We start from the raw sequence: 19,240 nt of genomic DNA, 5'->3' as shown, positions 1-19,240 counted from the left end.
GGTTCTGATTGTCTCTCCTGAATTAAGCTCTTGATTTGGTTGTGTATTCTTTGTTGCCTCAGCCCCACTAACATTATCCTATTGGACATTGCCTGAATAACTATAGGGATTTGATTTAGAAATTACCTTACTGCCACACTTAAAAACTATACCTCGCGGTTGATATGGCCCAATGATGTGAAAAACTAAGGCATGTATATGGCTAATTGGATGGATGTTTTGAAAAAAATGTAGTCTTCTCCATCCCACGGAGTTGTGAAAACAAAAGTACTTTTGTGTATTCAATGAAAACTGGCTCTGCCACATTTGTTGATTGCACAGTGTTCAATTCCATTCGCAACACCTCAGAGAATGAAAGAGTTCATGCCCGCATGCAGTAAGACCTGGACGACATTCAGGCTTGGACTGATAAGTGGCAAGCAACATTTGTGCCACACAAGTGCCAGGCAATGACTGTCTCTAACCACTGCCCTTTGACATTCAATGGCATTACCATCGCCAAATCTCCCACCATAAACATCCTGGGAATCACCATTGACCAGAAACTTAACTGGACCAATCACACACATACTGTGTGTACAACAGCAGGTCAGAGGTTGGGTATTCTCACCTTATGACTCCCTAAAGCCTTTCTATCAGCTGCAAGGCATAAATCAGGGGTGTGATGGAATACTCACCCCTTGCCTGGATGAGTGCAGCCCCAACAACATTCAAGAAGCTCAACACCATCCAGGACAAAGCAGCCCGCTTGATTGACATCCCATCCACCACCTTAAACATTCCTCACTCCACCACCAGCACAACGTGGCTGCAGTGTGTACCATCTACAAGGTGCACTGCAGCAACTCGCCACGGTTTCTTCGACAGCGCCTCCCAAACCCACAACCTCGACCACCTAGAAGGACAAGGGCAACAGGTGCATGAGAATACCACCACCTGCAAGTTACACACCACCCTGTCTTGGAAATATGTTGCCTTTCCTTCATCATCACCTGGGTCAACATCCTGGAACACCCTCTAACAGCACTGTCGGGAGTACCTTTACCACACGGACTGCAGCGATTCAAGAAGACGGCTCACCACCACCTTCTCGAGCACAATTAAGGATGGGCAATAAATGCTGGCCTTGCCAGCGACACCCACATCCCAGGAACTAATAAAATAATTCTACAAAAGATGTCTTTTGGAAGCAAATCTGCCCTGTAAGAAGCACCAGAGCATGAATCCCCACTGCTGACACATTTCATACCCTTCAAAACTCACGTAGTATCAATTTTAAAATGACATTGAAGGAGGGCACAGCTTCTTACTGCATTCACAGTAAAATGAGTTTGTGGGGCTACCAAGTGGGAGTTCTTTTCCAAACAACCCCTTCTACTCCAGGAGATTAGCAAACACTACCACCTGGCTCTTTAGTTATTCATTGAATAGAAGCCACTAGTGACTTGGCATTAAAGGCAAAACTTGCACATTGGTCAGAGTCAACAATAAGGGTTTCAAAAGATATGTTTGCGTGTGATGGGGCTTCAAATATTGCTGTCTGGCCTTTGTAATACACACACTCTCTATAAATGGCCTTAACAGGCTCATCCACATTGATCCCAGAGTACTGGCTCTCTTAAAACCAACATTCTGTGACACGGGTGTTTGATGGCGACTTTGGGTCAGAGGTGATGTCCAGTAGCTATGTTTTTTGAACAATTGCTTCTAGAATTCCCAGAAGCTGTTTTATACCCTGCTCATTTTTCTTTTCCATTGACTTCAAAATTACTGCAATGGTGTTTTTCTAGCTTCATTGCTTCCAAGCAAACCGGAAAATATGGACCAATTGTTGGTCCCATAATGTGAGCACTTGAGATAGTAATAATCAACGTTTCCCCCTCATTGTTTGTTTGGGTACGCGGCCACTTTAAGGGGCGGTGGCACATTCACAGTTTCGTGCATCTGCAAAACTTAACATTGGAAAAGCAGGTCCCAGACTGCGCTGTACTGGCAGAGAGTTACGCAGCAGCACAGCTTAGAGGGAACATAACTAAACCATTTTAAGTTGCTGATATGGGAATATGAAAGTTCTATGTTTACAATCCAGTGTGTGCATAAGATTGACCCCAAACTCTCTCTTGTGCGAAGGTTGCTCCGTGGATCTGAGGGGATGCAGGCTTTTTTAAATGTAAAAAAAAAATGCCTTTATTGCTTTATGTAAACTTTTGAAATCTTCCTGACTATTTATGGTTTGTAAAGTTGGAAATTTGGTTACTGGACATTCCAGATTGTCCTCATTTAGCAATAAAGGAAGCATTCTGTTAACTGCTGTCTTTTTTTTTCCCCAAGACTGTCATAAAATTAAATACAATGGCCATTGTTTATTTTTGGTAGGCTGTTGTAGAATATTTATTAATGACTTGAATGAAGAGGTAGAGAGCTGTATATTCAAGCAGGAAGTTGCAAGGGGACATAGATGAAGTGAGTGGGTAAAACTATGGCAAATGGAGTTCCATGTGGGAAAATTGAGGTCATCCATTTCGGACCCATGCAAGATAAATCGGAGTATTTTCTAAATGGTAAGAAACTCGGGACTGTAGAAGAGGAAATGGATTTGGGAGTCCCAAGCGTACACTATTAAAAGCCAGTACACAGATATGAAGAGCAAGCACAAAGGCTATTGGAATGTTGGCCTTTATCTCAAAGGGGCTGGCATACAAAGGAGAGGAGTATTGTGTTCATTTTGGGTACCGCATCTCAAAATATGTATTGGCCTTGGAAGTGGGTGCAGCGCAGATTCGCCAGATCGATACCGAGGGTTAAATTATGACGAGAGGTTTCATAAACTTGGCTTATATTCCCTTTAAGTATAGGAGATTGAGGGGTGATCTGATCGAGGTTTTTAAAATGTTAAAATGTTTTGATCGGGTAGATACAGAGAAACTATTTCTTTTGGTGGGTGAATCTTGAACAAGGGGCCATTCAGGTACAAAATCAGGAAGCACTTTTTCCACAGAGTAGTAGAAATTTGGAATTATCTCTCCCTAAAGGCTATGGATGCTGGGACAATTGGAGCTATCAAGACTTGGATAGATTTTTGTTATGTAAGGATATTCAGGGATATGGAGCAAATGTGGGAAAGTGGAGTTGTGGTGCATATCAGCCATGATCTAATGGAATGACAGAGCAGACCTGAGGGACTGAATGGCCTACTCCTGTTCCTGTGTCTTCAGCTTTTATGGCTATAGAGGTTGATGCTGTGGCCAATGAGATTTAAATGCCTCTGGAGTTGGTTAGGTTTTTGCATTGGCTAACCAATAAGGGTAGCTTGCAAAAGGCTTACTCTGGAAAGTGACTTCAAGGTGAACGTGTCTTTTTTAGGCTGGTGGGCAGGGGGTGGGTCGGTGTGTGTAAGTGTAGGGGTTGGAGGAAGAGGAGTGCAACTAGTTATGTAGTGTTCAAGTTAGTAAACCAGTACTTGAGATTGATAGGGAGGGAGGAAGAAGGGGAGAATGCTGTTGGTCATATGACATCTGGCCAATCAAGTTTGGCTAGTTTAAAAGGCTACATTTTCAACATATCCATCCATGGCTACTAGAATTTAGCAATTACACAAAATCGCGAAAGCATGTAATATACCAGTATTGCATTGCCAAAAAAAAATTGTTATTGGTGACTTTAAAAACTCGATGGCCTCAGAGTTTTTCATTTGTGTGCATATAAAGGAAATTTTGTCAAGGCCTCAAGTGAATCAAGATTCATAGAGTGCAGGGGAATTTAGGGTGTATGACCCAATTTTTATAAATTTGCAAATGTGTGTTGAAAACGGCTGGTGTGGTTGCTTTCTTAATGAAGTGTGCAATTATTATATTTTCATACAATGACATTTACATCTACAAAGCAGTACTAGTTAAGAACTAAATGCTTCATTTAAGTACTCATGGACTACCCAAAAAATGTCATTTTTCACATGAGTAGAGAGTATTATTTTTCTTAAAATCCTATTTTTATATCTCCTATGTTGTAAAAATTAGCAACTCTCCGCTGAATCGTGATACTTTTGGCAGCCAACAAAAGTGCACTAGTTCAAAGGTACTGCCCAGATGTGATCTTGATTCATTGTAACACTTTGACAGTTATTTCATTCCATGGGAGCAATAATCTAGAATTTGAAGATAGTTAACATCAGAATTTTGATATGATACACTGCATAATTGTTTACAGGCAATGTTCCCCGTAAGCTGCGCTGCTTCCTGCGTGGCCTGCCTCCCCCTAATGTGCAGTCCATTTAAATTTTTGCATGTGCGCTATCTACAATGGAAAAGTCAGTGATCAGCCTGTGAGGGACCTTGTAGATAACTGCGTGGCTTAGCAGGAACATTGGTTACATGTACTAATTTTGTGGTTATGCAAACTCTTCTAAGCACCAGATACATTCTAGACAAAGCTCCAAATATGTTCATGTATAAAGGATAGCACTTTGCCTGCCTGCTTTCCCTTCCTCCTTTGTTCGAGGGACTGCGTATGATGATGAGTCTTTCCTTCCACAATCTGTTTCAAATTTTTTGCCTTGTCTCCCCAGCCACCTTTTTTTTTCTCCAGAGGTGGCAGGAACTGATCTTGCACAATCTCATATCTCTGGTTCGCTACATACAGTTGGAAGACACAAAACCAATAAAGAGAAATCAACACTTGAATTGGGGCCTTATGGTAACATCCAATAGTCTGAGGGCTTCCAAATGATCTTAGTACCTTTCCAATTTTACTGTGAATTTCAGTTATTTGCATCTTTCATCACAAATATGCAGACATTTTTGATTCGTAGAACTCTGATTCATCCTTTTTAAAAGCATGATTGGTAAGCATGCAGATCTTTTAAATTAAAGAAAATCCTACATGTTTGGCATTTTCTTCACCTCTAAATGGACCTGCCTAATTTGTCTGGCTTTCATTGTACAGTTAATGGATGAAAAGTATATTTAAATCCAGTCTCATTGAGGCCTAATAAAGATACTACAACGTTGTGATTGGGTGGGTGGGAACGGAAATGAGAGAGGGAGGATGAAGGAATTTTAATAGGTTGATGGTAACAATGGCTGAGAACATAGAAATATGTGATGTATTGATTTAAAAAAAAAACATTTTTCTTATTGCTTAAGGTGTGACAGCATAGAAAAACTGAAAGTCCTACTGCCTAAGTTGGAACTAGAATTAAAAGATCAAGCAAAGTTTAAGGATTTTTACCAGTTCACATTCAACTTTGCAAAGAACCCGGGCCAGAAGGGCTTAGGTAAGTGCAGTATAAAAGATATGTTGACCTTCAAAAACATTCCAGTGCCGAGGTAAATAAAAAGAACAGCATTCTGCCAGACTTTGCATTATTTATTGTAGTTACTTCAGAGTAATGCAGCCTGTGGGGACAGAATTTTCACTGAATGCAAAGAGAAAATATAGGGCAGAAGAATACAAAACTTCTAATGTGACCCAGACCTGATGTTTGTTCGAGTCACATAATTTGTTTTTTTGTTTTTATTGTGTTTCAGCAGGGACTGCTTCATAAGAGGGCAGAAAAGTCATGTGGCATGTTACTGTAATCTAACTACTCATGGTTTTATGTGGCAGCCAACATAACTTGGAGTTGGTGTGTTGGTAGTTGTGATTGCCCAAGTTAGAAGTAAGGGATGGTAACTTAAATTAAGTTGTTGGTTTTGTTTACTTTTTTAACTTTGCTTAACTGATTGTAAATAGTGTTCCAACTGGAGCGATTTAATCCAAACTTTTGTAAAAAAAAAAAAATTTGTCCAAGTCTAGTGCTTTTACATCTTGGCTAACAGTTCTCCAAAACATTGATGTTAATGGTTTGTTATTTTCTACTTTTGACTATATTTATGAACTTGGGGTAAGATTGCAGTACATTTTGAGGAATGAAGATAAACATATATGCAGCAACATGGATTTACCAACAAAATACTCACCCTGCGCCCCCCCCTTTACCATTGATATACAGGAAGTAATTTTTTGGTATCTTGTGTACTATTTAACAAAAACTGAATTTTGAAAGAGCAAACACTAAATATGAACATAGCTTCTCTATCTATAGCAGATCCTGCCTGACTAAGTCTATTACAGCAGTTTGGGTAGATAAGATTGTGTATCCACCTGAACCACTTAACTCGCCAAGTGGAGCAGAGGACTCAGCCTTCCAAACTTCTGGCACTGCTATTGGGACACTCATTTAGGATAAGGCCTTCCAACAGAATTGGTGATTAAGATGGAAACCAAAGTGCCCCTGTGAACCCCCAAAAGCAACATAGCCTTTGAAAATCTAGAAAGGGCATCAGGGGTCTGTAAATGCTTCATAGTACCGTTAATCCAGAAAGAGGTGCTTCACTAAATATGCTCTTGCGTGTGTTAGGCCTCTATCCTGGCACAATTGTGAATGCCCAAAAGTAGTCACCGAGTAGATTCAGAAGCTGACATGAGGCACTTTTAGGGTTGGACAACTCCGATATGACCTTCCAGTATCTTATCCAGCTATTTCACTTCTGAGACCAAGCGATACTCAACTTCAGTGCAAACCGACCCATCTGATCTATTTGCCCGCACTCTGGAAAATCTCCACAAATATATCTGCGCCATATTTATCTCCATGTCTGCAGACAACACAGAAAATCTAAAGGAGGCTTGGGAACAAGACCTAGGCTGCCAGATAACGAGGAATAGGGAGAAGTGTGGAGGCAGACCTACCTGCAGGACCTTCACATGCAGCAGAATGCAAGAGGGGCAGAACTAATTTTTCAAAGGTATAAACATAGATGAACTTTAGCAAAATGTTTACAAATATAATGATTACCATTCATGGCTTTACAAAATTGCCATGTAACAATTAAATTCATTTTGAAATTTTTATTTTAATCCTTCATGTGATCTTTGCACATTAAACTACGGAATTAATCAGATGAGGGGGAGAAAAAGAAATTGTTGCAAACACACCAAAGGCCCTTCAGCATCTGAAAAGGCAGGTTAAAGTTTTCTTTTATAGAGAACCTGTGTCAGAACTGATTCAGATGAATATATGTGGATTGCTAAACATAAGCTGGTATAGATTTGATGGTTTGATTCTTCCACTAAAAGTGCTCATTCTGCAGTTGATGGAAGTTAGCATCATCCATTGCAGGTCTTCATATGATTAGCTAAGAGAAGATTCTTGATCCTTTTGGTCTTGTGTTTTTGGAGTTCAAAATCCTGTTTAAAGTGCGATTTTCTTGATTCCTGGAACTTCAAAAATACATGTTTTCACCTCCGATATTCTGGCTGATCTTTCTGCTACGAAACAAATTCTTGAAATAAGAATTAATACTTTGAACAATTTATTTAAACTGTTATTAGACAGTTATGGTCTTTGGAAGATTGACTAGATCAAAAGATCAAACAAAATGCTGGTTAAGTATGAATGACAAAATTGAAATGTCATTTATAGTCTGATTTTGCTCTATTCCAACTCATTTGTGAAAGCCCAAATTCAGGAAAAGTTACCGTTGGTGCTTAACTGAGTATATTTGAAAATCTGTTGGGTTATACAGGAGCACAAGATGTGGTCATTTGATGATTCCCGAGGCAGTGTGCTTTGACAATACCATTTACCATGCCTTGCGTTAAATTTTTGGTCATTTTGTTGACTTGCGTCTGGTTTGGTTTAAAATTCTAGATTAATTTTTGTTTTTGTTTTGATGGGATCGGGCAAGATAGAGAAGAAAGAGGTGCCCATGTCCAAATTTTCTTCTTCTGCTGTCTAGTGAATGTGGAGTATGTCTTTTGTCTTTGTTTACTTAGCCATGGAAGGTTCACCAGACATAGGCCATAAGAAATGTGTCTTAACCGTTGCGAATCTCTGAAATTTGTGTTCGTACCATTGAAGATCACCTTTCTCTCTCAAAATTAGTTTGTAAAATAAATTCCTGTTTGGTGACCATTATCAAAAATACCAGCGTTTTATGCAGTGTTTTTATAAACCCATCTTAGTGGTCTTTAACACACCACATTAGTATTCTGAAAAAAACCCAGAAAATGTTGGAAATACTCAGCAGGTCAGGCAGCATCTGTGGAGAAAGAGTTAATGCTTCAGGTCGATGACCGATGACTGGTCATCGACCTGAAACGTTAACTCTGTTTCTCTCTCCACAGATGCTGCCTGACCTGCTAAATATTTGCAGCATTTTCTGTTTCCAATTCAGATTTCCAGCATCTGCAATATTTTGCTTTTGTTTCACATTAGTACTCATGTGCCATGCCACAGACTGATGGAATGTGATCGTTACCTTCTGATTTCCATCTCGGCGCCACAGTGTGGGCAAAGGGGTCCTTTTGAGTGGAAGGGTAGAACAGCAGACAAATAAACCTTCACTGTGCTTCCTCACCATCTCCTAGCTAGTTAAAGAAAGATGCTAGGAGACCCTGGCTTTCCCCTCAATTTGTGGGATGATGCATCGTTCAAATTTACTAGTAGATTTGAGAAATCTGGAAGTGAAAAGGGAAGAAACTGAAGAGAATTAATCTATCTTTGTCAAATTCAGAGCATTCTACCTAACTGGCTCCTATTTTATGGAGGATAAAAAGAATGTTCTGAATGTTGATTATTTCATTACAAGTGAAGTATTATTACTGACTAAAAAGCAAACCATTTATATTAATCGGTGCATTTTCTTTGTTTCTAAAATATGGTGGCATGATCTAGGTTTTGTAACCCAGGTCAGTTAATGACAATTGGTAAAATCACAGAAAACTGAGTTGAACGTCATACATATTTTTATAACAAATTTCAAAATATGAACAATGAAAAATAAATATGACTGGCGATTTAAGTTTGGACTGACAAAACCCAGCTCCTGGCAGCTCAGTGCTACAGTACAAAACAACCTGTAATTTAATGCTCGGGTCACATAAGGATGACCATCATCTGAAGTGTCCCACCCTGGTTAGGATTTAGGCAGAGTATTGGAGAAAAAGTAGAGGGAATTGTATTCTGAAACTAGCCTGTATTGTACCTAACCTGAGAGTGCTGCCATTTGGTGCAAAAGATGGAAAATATTTGTATTGAAATCCCTTAACTTTTTGTGATTAAGTGAACATAAATAGGACGAGGGGTATATAAGTTGGAAAGCAAAATCAAATGTCTATTTTATAAATAAAGCAACACTTGCATGTTGGGGAGAAATTATATGCAAATGGAACTTGTAGAAAACTGCACATTGGATCTGAAGTCCCTGTATTTACTAATATTAAAAACATTTTGCTTCTGCTAACAGTTTAATTGTTAAAAATGCATTCTGTGTGTCCTGCCATTTCTGTTAAGATTACTGACATGTTGACACTTGGCTAATTTGTCCTCACTCACCCACGTCTATTTGGGTTGGATGGGCATGTTGTGCAGTCTTTTAAAATATTACATTATACTGAATTACTCCATAGTCTTTGTTATGAAGGACAATATATGTACAGTTGAGAAGCCGGTAAATAAACCAGCATCTCCTTTTATGACATTGAGATTAAAGGGGCCATCAAGAAGCACAAATCCACTGTAAATACATAGTTTAAACAAATATTTTGTGTTATGAGAACAGTAATACCTTTACCTATTGGGATTTTACCATATATTTTTTTAAACCTCCTACCGATGTATCTATAGTGAGCTTAATATCTGCAGGCATTTTCTGCTGATCAGCTGCTGAAACTAGGGAGTTTTAGATTATTGTTTTAATTCATTTTACATCACTTTTCCTCTAGTTAAAAAGTAGTTACAGCAACAATGCCAAAATGGAGAAAAATTTATATAACGCTAATGTTTAAAAATTATTTGGCTATAACACTTGCAGTGCTACTCTTGACTTCTCTGATGTAGATGTTTCAATTTTCCTGTAACTACTGAAGATGTACTTATCATTTTTATTTTGCAGATTTAGAAATGGCAATTGCATACTGGAATTTAGTACTTGCTGGGCGATTCAAATTCTTAGATCTATGGAATAAGTTTTTATTGGTGAGTACAAGTATGAAAATTTCCAACTGAATCGGATTTATTTTGTTTTAAAAGATTTGTATTTGGGAAGTCCCTAAAGAAGTTGTATCTGATTTATACAATGCAGACATCAGGTTAAAATCCAGATTTTACAGCACTGGAGGCCATTTGGCCCATTGTGCCTGTGCTGGCTCTCGAGCTATCCACTTAGTCCCATTCCCATGCCCACACCCTTTACATTTTTTGTTTAAAAAATATTTTTCTACTTTCCTTTTTAAAAGCTGTTATAGATTCTGCTTTCCCCACTAATAAGATATATCATGTCCTTTAAAAACTCTGTGTAAATACATTTCTCCTGACCTCTCCTTGTTCTTTTGGTCATGGTTTTCAATTTATTCCCTCCATTTGCTGACACCTCGACTAGTTGGAATAGTTTTTCTCAGTTATCAAAACCTCTCATTTTTGAAAACCTCTTATTAGATCTTTTCTTAACCACATTGTATTACAATGAAAAGAGTCCTAACTTCTCTAGTCTGTCCTCATAACTAAAGCCTCTTATCCCTGAGAATGCCCTGCTGAATCTCTTCTGCATCTCTCCATGGCTTTGATGTCCTCCTGAAAGTAAGGTGCCCAAAATTGAGCACCGTATTCTAATTGCATCTAACAATTGTTTATATAGCTTTAGCGTTTCTACTTTGCTTTTTATATATAAACTTAAGTTCCCTTGTGCATTTCGAACCACTTCATCAACTTGCCCTTCCCCACTTTTAAAGATTTATATATCTGAAACCCTGAATGCCTCTGGTTTTCTATTCTTTTTAATATTGTACCATCAAGTGTATATGATTTCTCCTTATTCTTCCGCCCAAGATTTCTCATTTAAATTTCAAGACATCTATCTACCCACCCAATCAAGTAACTTATTTATGTCCTCCTAAAGATAGAATCATAGGGCCCAAGTTTCAGGCCGCGCCTAGAACGGAGCAGCCCCGACTGGGGCGCCTGTTTTTCGCGCCACAAAGTGTGCCTAAAAAATACTTTCCTATTCTCCGGCTCCCTGCAGGTCCTCTGGAGCTGGGTGTGGCGCAGCACGAGCTGTGGGGGGCGGAGCTAGGTCCCTGCGCTGAAAACAGTGCCGGGACCTCTGCACATGTGCGCTACAGTGGCCGCGCATGTGCAGTCGCCCAAAACTGTGTGGGAGGGGCACGAAGCACTCAGCCCCTAGCCCTGGACGAATGGCCTCACTGGGGCTGCGTGGATCAGGCTGCACTTCCCACGCCCAGCTCCTGCTTCCTCCTGACCCGACTCGACTCGACGACGACGACAACTCCTCCCCCCCCCCCCCCCCGACCCGACTCCCGCTCCCCCGCCGACCTGACCCAAACAGACTCCCACTCTTTTTTTTCACCCCCTGACCTGACTCCCGGCCACCTACCTTTAAATCAAGTCTTGGGCCTGGCCCGTTCAACCTCCCTCTCCTCCCTTCTTCCCCTCCATCCTTCTCTCCCCTCTCTCCTCTCCCCCCCCTCCCTCCTTCTCTTCCCCCCCCCCGTCTCTTCTCCCCCCCCTTCTCTTCTTCCCCCCCCCTTCTCTTCTTCCCCCCCCCCCCTTTCTTCTTTTCCCCCCCCCCTTCTCTTCTTCCCCCCCCCCTTCTCTTCTTCCCCCCCTTCTCTCTTCCCCCCCCCTTCTCTTCTTCCCCCCCTTCTCTTCTTCCCCCCCCCTCCTCTTCTTCCCCCCCTTCTCTTCTTCCCCCCCCTTCTCTTCTTCCCCCCCTTCTCTTCTTCCCCCCCTTCTCTTCTTCCCCCCCCTTCTCTTCTTCCCCCCCCTTCTCTTCTTCCCCCCCTTCTCTTCTTCCCCCCCCTTCTCTTCTTCCCCCCCCTTCTCTTCTTCCCCCCCCTTCTCTTCTTCCCCCCCCTTCTCTTCTTCCCCCCCCTTCTCTTCTTCCCCCCCCTTCTCTTCTTCCCCCCCCTTCTCTTCTTCCCCCCCCTTCTCTTCTTCCCCCCCTTCTCTCTTCCCCCCCCCCTTCTCTTCTTCCCCCCCCTTCTCTTCTTCCCCCCCCTTCTCTTCTTCCCCCCCCTTCTCTTCTTCCCCCCCCTTCTCTTCTTCCCCCCCTTCTCTTCTTCCCCCCCTTCTCCTCTTCCCCCCCCTTCTCTTCTTCCCCCCCTTCTCTTCTTCCCCCCCTTCTCTCTCCCCCCCTTCTCTTCTTCCCCCCTTCTCTTCTTCCCCCCCTTCTCTTCTTCCCCCCCTTCTCTTCTTCCCCCCCCTTCTCTTCTTCCCCCCCTTCTCTTCTTCCCCCCCCTTCTCTTCTTCCCCCCCCTTCTCTTCTTCCCCCCCCTTCTCTTCTTCCCCCCCTTCTCTTCTTCCCCCCCCCTTCTCTTCTTCCCCCCCCTTCTCTTCTTCTCCCCCCCTTCTCTTCTTCCCCCCCCTTCTCTTCTTCCCCCCCCCTTCTCTTCTTCTCCCCCCTTCTCTTTTCCCCCCCCCTTCTCTTTTCCCCCCCCTTCTCTTCTTCCCCCCCTTCTCTTCTTCCCCCCCTTCTCTTCTTTCCCCCCCCTTCTCTTCTTTCCCCCCCTTCTCCTCTTCTCCCCCCCTTCTCCTCTTCTCCCCCCCTTCTCCTCTTCTCCCCCCCTTCTCCTCTTCTCCCCCCCTTCTCCTCTTCTCCCCCCTTCTCCTCTTGTCCCCCCCTTCTCCTCTTCTCCCCCCGCTTCTCTTCTCCTCCCCCCCCCGCTTCTCTTTCTCTCCCCCCCCCCCCCCCCCCGCTTCTCTTTCTCTCCCCCCCCCCCGCTTCTCTTTCTCTCCCCCCCCCCCCCCCCCGCTTCTCTTTCTCTTCCCCCCCCCCGCTTCTCTTTCTCTTCCCCCCCCCCCCCCGCTTCTCTTTCTCTTCCCCCCCCCCCCCCCCCCCCGCTTCTCTTTCTCTCCACCTCCCCCGCTTCTCTTTCTCTCCACCTCCCCCGCTTCTCTTTCTCTCCCCCCCCCCCCCCTTCTCTTCTACCCCCCCTGCTTCTCTCCTCTCCTCACACCCCCCCTTCTCTCCTCTCCTCACACCCCCCCTTCTCTCCTCACACCCCCCCCTTCTCTTCTCTCCTCACACCCCCCCCCTTCTCTTCTCTCCTCACACCCCCCCCCTTCTCTTCTCTCCTCACACCCCCCCCCCCTTCTCTTCTCTCCTCACACCCCCCCCCTTCTCTTCCCTTCTCTTCTCTTCTCCCCCCACCCCCCCTTCTCTTCTCTCCTTCTCCCCCCACCCCCCCCTTCTCTTCTCTCCTTCTCCCCCCACCCCCCCCTTCTCTTCTCTTCTTCTCCCCCCCCCCCCCTCGCTATCAGAAACAGACACTGACAGAGACACACCTGGGGGGGGGGGGGCTGTCCCACCACGCTGTTGGAGGGCTCCCGGTGCTGCAGTCGTTAAGTGGAAAATGTTTTGTTTTATAAATTTTTTTTTTTTGTTGTGATTTTTTACAAATTTCTTTTGTGTTGATTTATTGATGTGTTTATCATTTATTATTGATGATGGCTCTTTATTTGTAAAACTGAAGTGTTTAATGTTTGTAAACTTTAAACCCCCCCCCCCCCCCCCACACTCCCTACGCCTGATTTGTAACCTACGCCTAATTTTCTAAGTGTAGGCAAGGTTTTTCTGAGCGTACAAAAATCTACACTTACTCCATTCTAAGTTAGTTTGGAGTAAGTTTTCAGTGCCTAAACTTTCAAAACTGGCGTAAGTGGCCGGACATGCCCCCTTTTGGGAAAAAAAAAATCTGTTCCAAACTGAAACTGTTCTAACTGATTAGAACTGGAGCAAACTAAATGCCAAGAATTGCAATTTCTAAGATACTCCATTCTAAACCAGTTGCTCCAAAAAAACAAGAGCAACTCGAGCCGTAACTTGGCCCCATAGAATCTTGCAGCACAGAAGGAGGCCACTCGGTCCATCATGCCTTTTCTGGCACTTTGAAAGCTATCCAATTATGTCCCCCACAGCAGCTTTTCCCCATAACCCTGCAAATTAGTTCTCTTCAACTACATGTCCAATTGCCTTTTGAACGTTCCTTTGGAATTTGATTCCACCACCTTTGCAAGTAGGGTGTTCCAGATCATCATAACCCTCTGTGAAATATTTTTTCCTCATTTCCCCCCTAGTTCTTTTGCCAATTATTTTAAATTATGTCCTAGTTATTGACTCACTTGCCAGAAAAAGCAGTTTCTCCCTACTTCAACTAAAGCGCACGCAATTTTGAATACCTCTATTAGGTCCCCCCCCTTAACCTTCTATGCTCAAGAGAACAATCGCAGCTGCTCCAATCTCTCCACATAACCAAAGTTCCTCATTCCTGATAAATCACCACAAACGCTGTTCCCTAGCCACTGACTCCATCCCTCTCCCTGGCAGCTGTCTGAGGCTGAACCAGACGGTTCGCAGTTTTGGTGTTGTATTTGACCCCGAGATGATCTTCCGACCACATATCCGTGCCACCACTAAGACCGCCTATTTCCGCCTCCATAACATCGCTCGACTCTGCCCCTGCCTCAGCTCGTGCTGCTGAAACCCTCCATGCCTTTGTTACCTCTAGACTTGACTATTTCACGCACTCCGGGCTGGCCTCCCATCTTCCAACCTCCATAAACTTAAGATCATCCAAAACTTGCTGCCTGTATCCTAACTCGCACCAAGTCCCATTCATCCATCACCCCTGTGTTCACTGACCTACATTGGCTCCCGGTTAAGCAATGCCTCGATTTAAAAATTCTCATTCTTGTTTTCAAATCCCTCCATTCCTCACCCCTCCCTATCTCTAACCTCCTCCAGCACCACAACTCTCCGCGATATCTGCGGCTCCTCCAATTCTGGTCGCTTGTGCATCCCTGATTTTAATCGCTCCACCACTGGTAGACGACCTTCAGCTGTCGAGGCCCTAAACTCTGGAATTCCCTCCCTGAACCTCTCCACCTCTTTCCTCCTTTTTAAGCCGCTCCTTAAAACCTACCTCTTTGACCAAGCTTTCTGCCCTAATATTCCCTATGTGGCTTCGTGTCAAATTTTGTTTGCTAATGCTCCTGTGAAGTGCCTTGGGACATTTTACTAAGTTAAAGGCACTATAGAAATGCGAGTTGTTGTTGTACCGTCTCCAAGGCCTTGACATCCTTCCTAAAACGTGGTGCCCAGAATTCTACACATACTCCAGCTGAGACCTCACCAGTGATTTGTAAAGGTTTAGCATGACTTTATTGTTTTTGTATTCAATGCCCATATTCCCAGAGCCAAGTATCCCATTTGCTTTCTTAGCTGCCTTATCAACAAGATGCTTAGTATTTGCAGCTAACTATGCATCCTATTTTTGTCACCTGCAAACTTTAATCGTGTTCCCCTGTATCATCTATGAGAGAAAGAGAAGAGCAATGGTCCCAACACTTAACTCTGAGAGACACCATTGTTTATATCCCTGCAGTCCAGAAAACTTATGTTAACCACTATTCTCTTGTCCTTTCATGCACTTTCTATCCATGCTGCCACATTCTCTTTAATACCATGCACATTCATTTTTATTAACAAGCCTCCTATTCAGTACCTCTAATTTGCATTTTGAAAATCTATATACATCACATTTCCTCTATCAATACACACTTTATTTCCTCAAAGACTTCTTAAATTTGTCAGACACAAATTGGCTTTTACCAGTTAATGCTTGCTGCCCTGAATGAACCCATGTCTTTCTGCATAAGTATTAATTTTATCTCGTGTAGCTTCTGGAACTTACCCGCAACCATGTTAGGCTGACTGGTCTATCGTTATCTGGTTTATTCATTTTTCCCTTTGTGAACAAAGGTATTAATTTGTCAACCTTGCAGTCATCTGGCATAACTTCTATGTCTAAGGATCTATTAGATAGGAAATTACTTAAAGAATAGTTAAATTACACTTGTTTCCTCCATGACTCAGGTTCTTCTTTCCAGTAAGATAGCTGTCCAAGTCCGTTTGAATACTATAAAACCTCTTTCTCCTCCACCCCGCCCCCCCCCCCCCTCCCCCCCAAACAAACTTCATTCCACAAAAAACAGATTGACGACTTAATAGTTTAGCAATCAAAAATTAAAATAATCTATGGCTGCCTTTGAGTCCTTTCCAATGCATCGTAAGTATGTTGACCAAAATGGGACCCAATATTAGTACTATGTCACTTTGTCCTCCATCCTTAGGCCCAACAGATAAAATGTTAATTCACTTTCCAGCAAAGTTTGGAAAACCTGTCAACGCAAAGATTAGAATCATAGTCATAACGGCACAGAAGGAGGCCATTCGGCCCATCGCGTCCATGCCGGCTCACTGTAGAGCAATCCAGGCAGTCCCATTCCCCCCGCTCTATCCCCGTAGCCCTGCAAGTTTATTTCCCTCAAATGCCTATCCAATTTCCTTTTGAAATCATCGATCGTCTCCGTTTCCACCACCCTCGCAGGCAGAGTGTTCCAGGTCATTACCACTCGCTGCGTAAAAAAAGTAATTCCCCTCATCACCCGTCTACCTCTTAAACCTGTGTCCCCTAGTCCTTGTACCATCAGCTTTTATTTGTCTACCTTATCTAAACCTGTTATAAGCTTGTAAAGCGCTATCAAATCTTCCCTCAACCTCCTTAGCTCCAAGAGTTCTGGTTTCCTGGTTTAACGCCACCATTCCAGCTATGTGGAAAATCAGGGACGCTTCCAGTGTCCCTGACAATGACATGTGCAGGAAGTGTATCCAGCTGCAGCTCCTGACAGACCACATTGCAGCACTGGAGCATCCACGATGCTGAGGATGTCGTGAATAGCACGTTCAGTGAGTTGGTCACATCGCAGGTAAAGGTTACACAGGCAGATAAGAAAGAGCAGTGGAACGAAGGTAGTGCAGGGGTCCCCTGCGGACATCTCCCTCCAAAACAGATGCACCATTTTGGGTACTGTTTGGGGAGATGACTCATCAGGGGAAGGCAGCAGAAGCCAAAGTTCATGGCACCATGTGTGGCTCTGCTGCACAGCAGGGTAGGAAAAAGAGTGGGAGAGCTATAGTGGTAGAGGATTCCATTTGTAGGGGAATAGATAGGCGTTTCTGCGGTCGCAAACGAGACTCCAGGATGGTATGTTGCCTCCCTGGTGCAAGGGTCAAGGATGTCTCTGAGCGGCTGCAGAGCATTCTGGAGGGGGAGGGTGACCAGCCAGTTGTTGTGGTGCATATAGGTACCAACGATATAGGTAAAAAGCGGGATGAGGTCCTACAAGCTGAATTTAGGGAGCTAGGAGTTGAATTTAAAAAGTAGGACCTCCAAGGTAGTAATCTCAGGATTGCTGCCAGTGCCACGTGCTAGTCAGAGTAGGAATAGCAGGATAGTTAAGATGAATACGTGGCTTGAGGAATGGTGCAAGAAGGAGGGATTCAAATTCCTGGGAAATTGGAACTGGTTCTGGGGGAGGTGGGACCAGTACAAACCGGATGGTCTGCACCTGGGCAGGACCGGAACCGATGTCCTAGGGGGAGTGTTTGCTACTGCTGTTGGGGAGGGTTTAAACTAAAAGGGCGGGGATGGGAATATATGCAGGGAGGTAGAGGGAAATAAAAAGGGGGCAGAAGCAAAAGGTAGGAAAGAGATAAGGAAAGGTGGAGGGCAGAGAAATCAAGGGCAAAAATCAAAGGGCCACATTACAACATAATTTTAAAAGGACAAAGAGTGTTTTTAAAAAAAAAAACAAGCCTGAAGGCTCTGAGTCACAATGCGAGGAGCATTTGTAATAAGGTGGATGAATTGACTGCGCAGATAGCTGTTAACGGATATGATGTAATTGGGATTACGGAGACATGGCTCCAAGGTTACCAAGGCTGGGAGCTCAACATCCAGGGGTATTCAATATTCAGGAAGGACAGACAGGAAGGAAAAGGAGTTGGGGTAGCGTTACTGGTTAAAGAGGAGATTAACGCAATAGTAAGGAAGGACATTAACGTGTATGATGTGGAATCTATATGGATAGAGCTACGAAACACCAAAGGGCAGAAAACATTAGCAGGAGTTGTGTACAGACCACCAAACAGTAGTAGGGAGGTTGGGGATGGCATCAAACAGAAAATTAGGGACGCTTGCAATAAGGGTACAGCAGTTATCATGGGTGACTTTAATCTGCATATTGATTGGGCTAACCAAACTGGTAACAATACTATGGAGGATTTCCTGGAATGTATGAGATGGTTTTCTAGACCAATATGTCAAGGAACCAACTAGAGAGCAGGCCATCCTAGACTGGGTCTTGTGTAATGAGAGAGGATTAATTAGCAATCTGGTCGTGTGGGGCCCCTTGGGGGAAAGTGACCATAATATGGTAGAATTCTTCATTTAAGATGGAGAGTGACACAGTTAATTCAGAGACTAGGGTCCTGAACTTAAAGGCCCCAAGTTTCCACATGATTTGCTCCTGATTTTTAGGAGCAACTTGTGGAGAACGGAGTATCTTAGAAATCGGAATTCTCCACATTTAAGTTTTCTGCAGTTCTAGTCAGGTTGAACAGTTTCACTTTTGAACAGAATTTTTTTTTCAAAAGGGGGCGTGTCCGGCCACTGACGCCTGATTTGAAAGTTTCCACAGTGAAAACGTACTCCGAACTTAACTTAGAATGGAGCAAGTGAAGATTTTTGTATGCTTGAAAAAACCTTCTCTACACATTAAAAAATCAGGCGCAGGTTACAAATTAGGCGTCGGGAACGAGGTGGGGGGGAAGGGAAGTCATTAAATTCTACAATCAATCCTTAGTTATACTTACACAAATATTATACAAATAAATACAACCTGAATAAAAATTTATAAGCAAAGAAAAGATTAAATAAACCATGTTCCTACATGTGTGAAAGTGCTTCAGACAGGCCTTTCAGGCAGCGGTGTGGTGTCGGTCCCGACGGCAGGGGCAAGAAGCAGCAAGCAGCCTCAGTGCTGATCATGGAAGGGCAATGTGGTTTTATTAAAAAATGTTAAAAATTGAACAGCTACAAAGAATTTGAATAGTCTCAAACAAGTGCATGTGTCCCGTTTATCACAGTCTATCTTTAATTACAGAATGAGTGGTGGAGATTGAAACGGTAATGAGTTGTAAAGGCTGAATTAAAATGCACAGTTGCTGCAGTAACACTGGTTAAAGAGCCAACGTTAATTCAGCAGGTGATTTATTCAGCAGTGCTGCTAAAAGCACTCCCTCACACACAGAAATATCAAGAAAATTAAAATGCAAGCCTT

At 43.2% G+C, this 19,240-nt stretch overlaps 1 protein-coding gene across 4 annotated transcripts in view; it reads left to right on the top strand.

The window, feature by feature from the left end:
* dcun1d1 (DCN1, defective in cullin neddylation 1, domain containing 1 (S. cerevisiae)) overlaps positions 1–19,240 on the top strand; it is a 104,010-nt gene that overhangs the window by 78,083 nt on the left and 6,687 nt on the right. For 3 of the 4 annotated variants that reach the window (XM_070883432.1, XM_070883431.1, XM_070883433.1), the window contains exons 4-5: positions 5,142–5,272; positions 9,936–10,018. In XM_070883432.1, the coding sequence (XP_070739533.1) occupies positions 5,142–5,272; positions 9,936–10,018 (214 nt within the window). Of the gene's footprint in view, positions 1–5,141; positions 5,273–6,641; positions 6,786–9,935; positions 10,020–19,240 lie in introns of those variants that run through there. The other variant, XM_070883434.1, reaches the window with a different exon arrangement.

Source organism: Pristiophorus japonicus, chromosome 6 (assembly GCF_044704955.1).
Source record: "Pristiophorus japonicus isolate sPriJap1 chromosome 6, sPriJap1.hap1, whole genome shotgun sequence".
NCBI classification, from domain to species: Eukaryota; Metazoa; Chordata; class Chondrichthyes; family Pristiophoridae; genus Pristiophorus; species Pristiophorus japonicus.
Note: the sequence above shows the minus strand (reverse complement) of the source record. Positions and strands in the feature narration are given on the sequence as shown.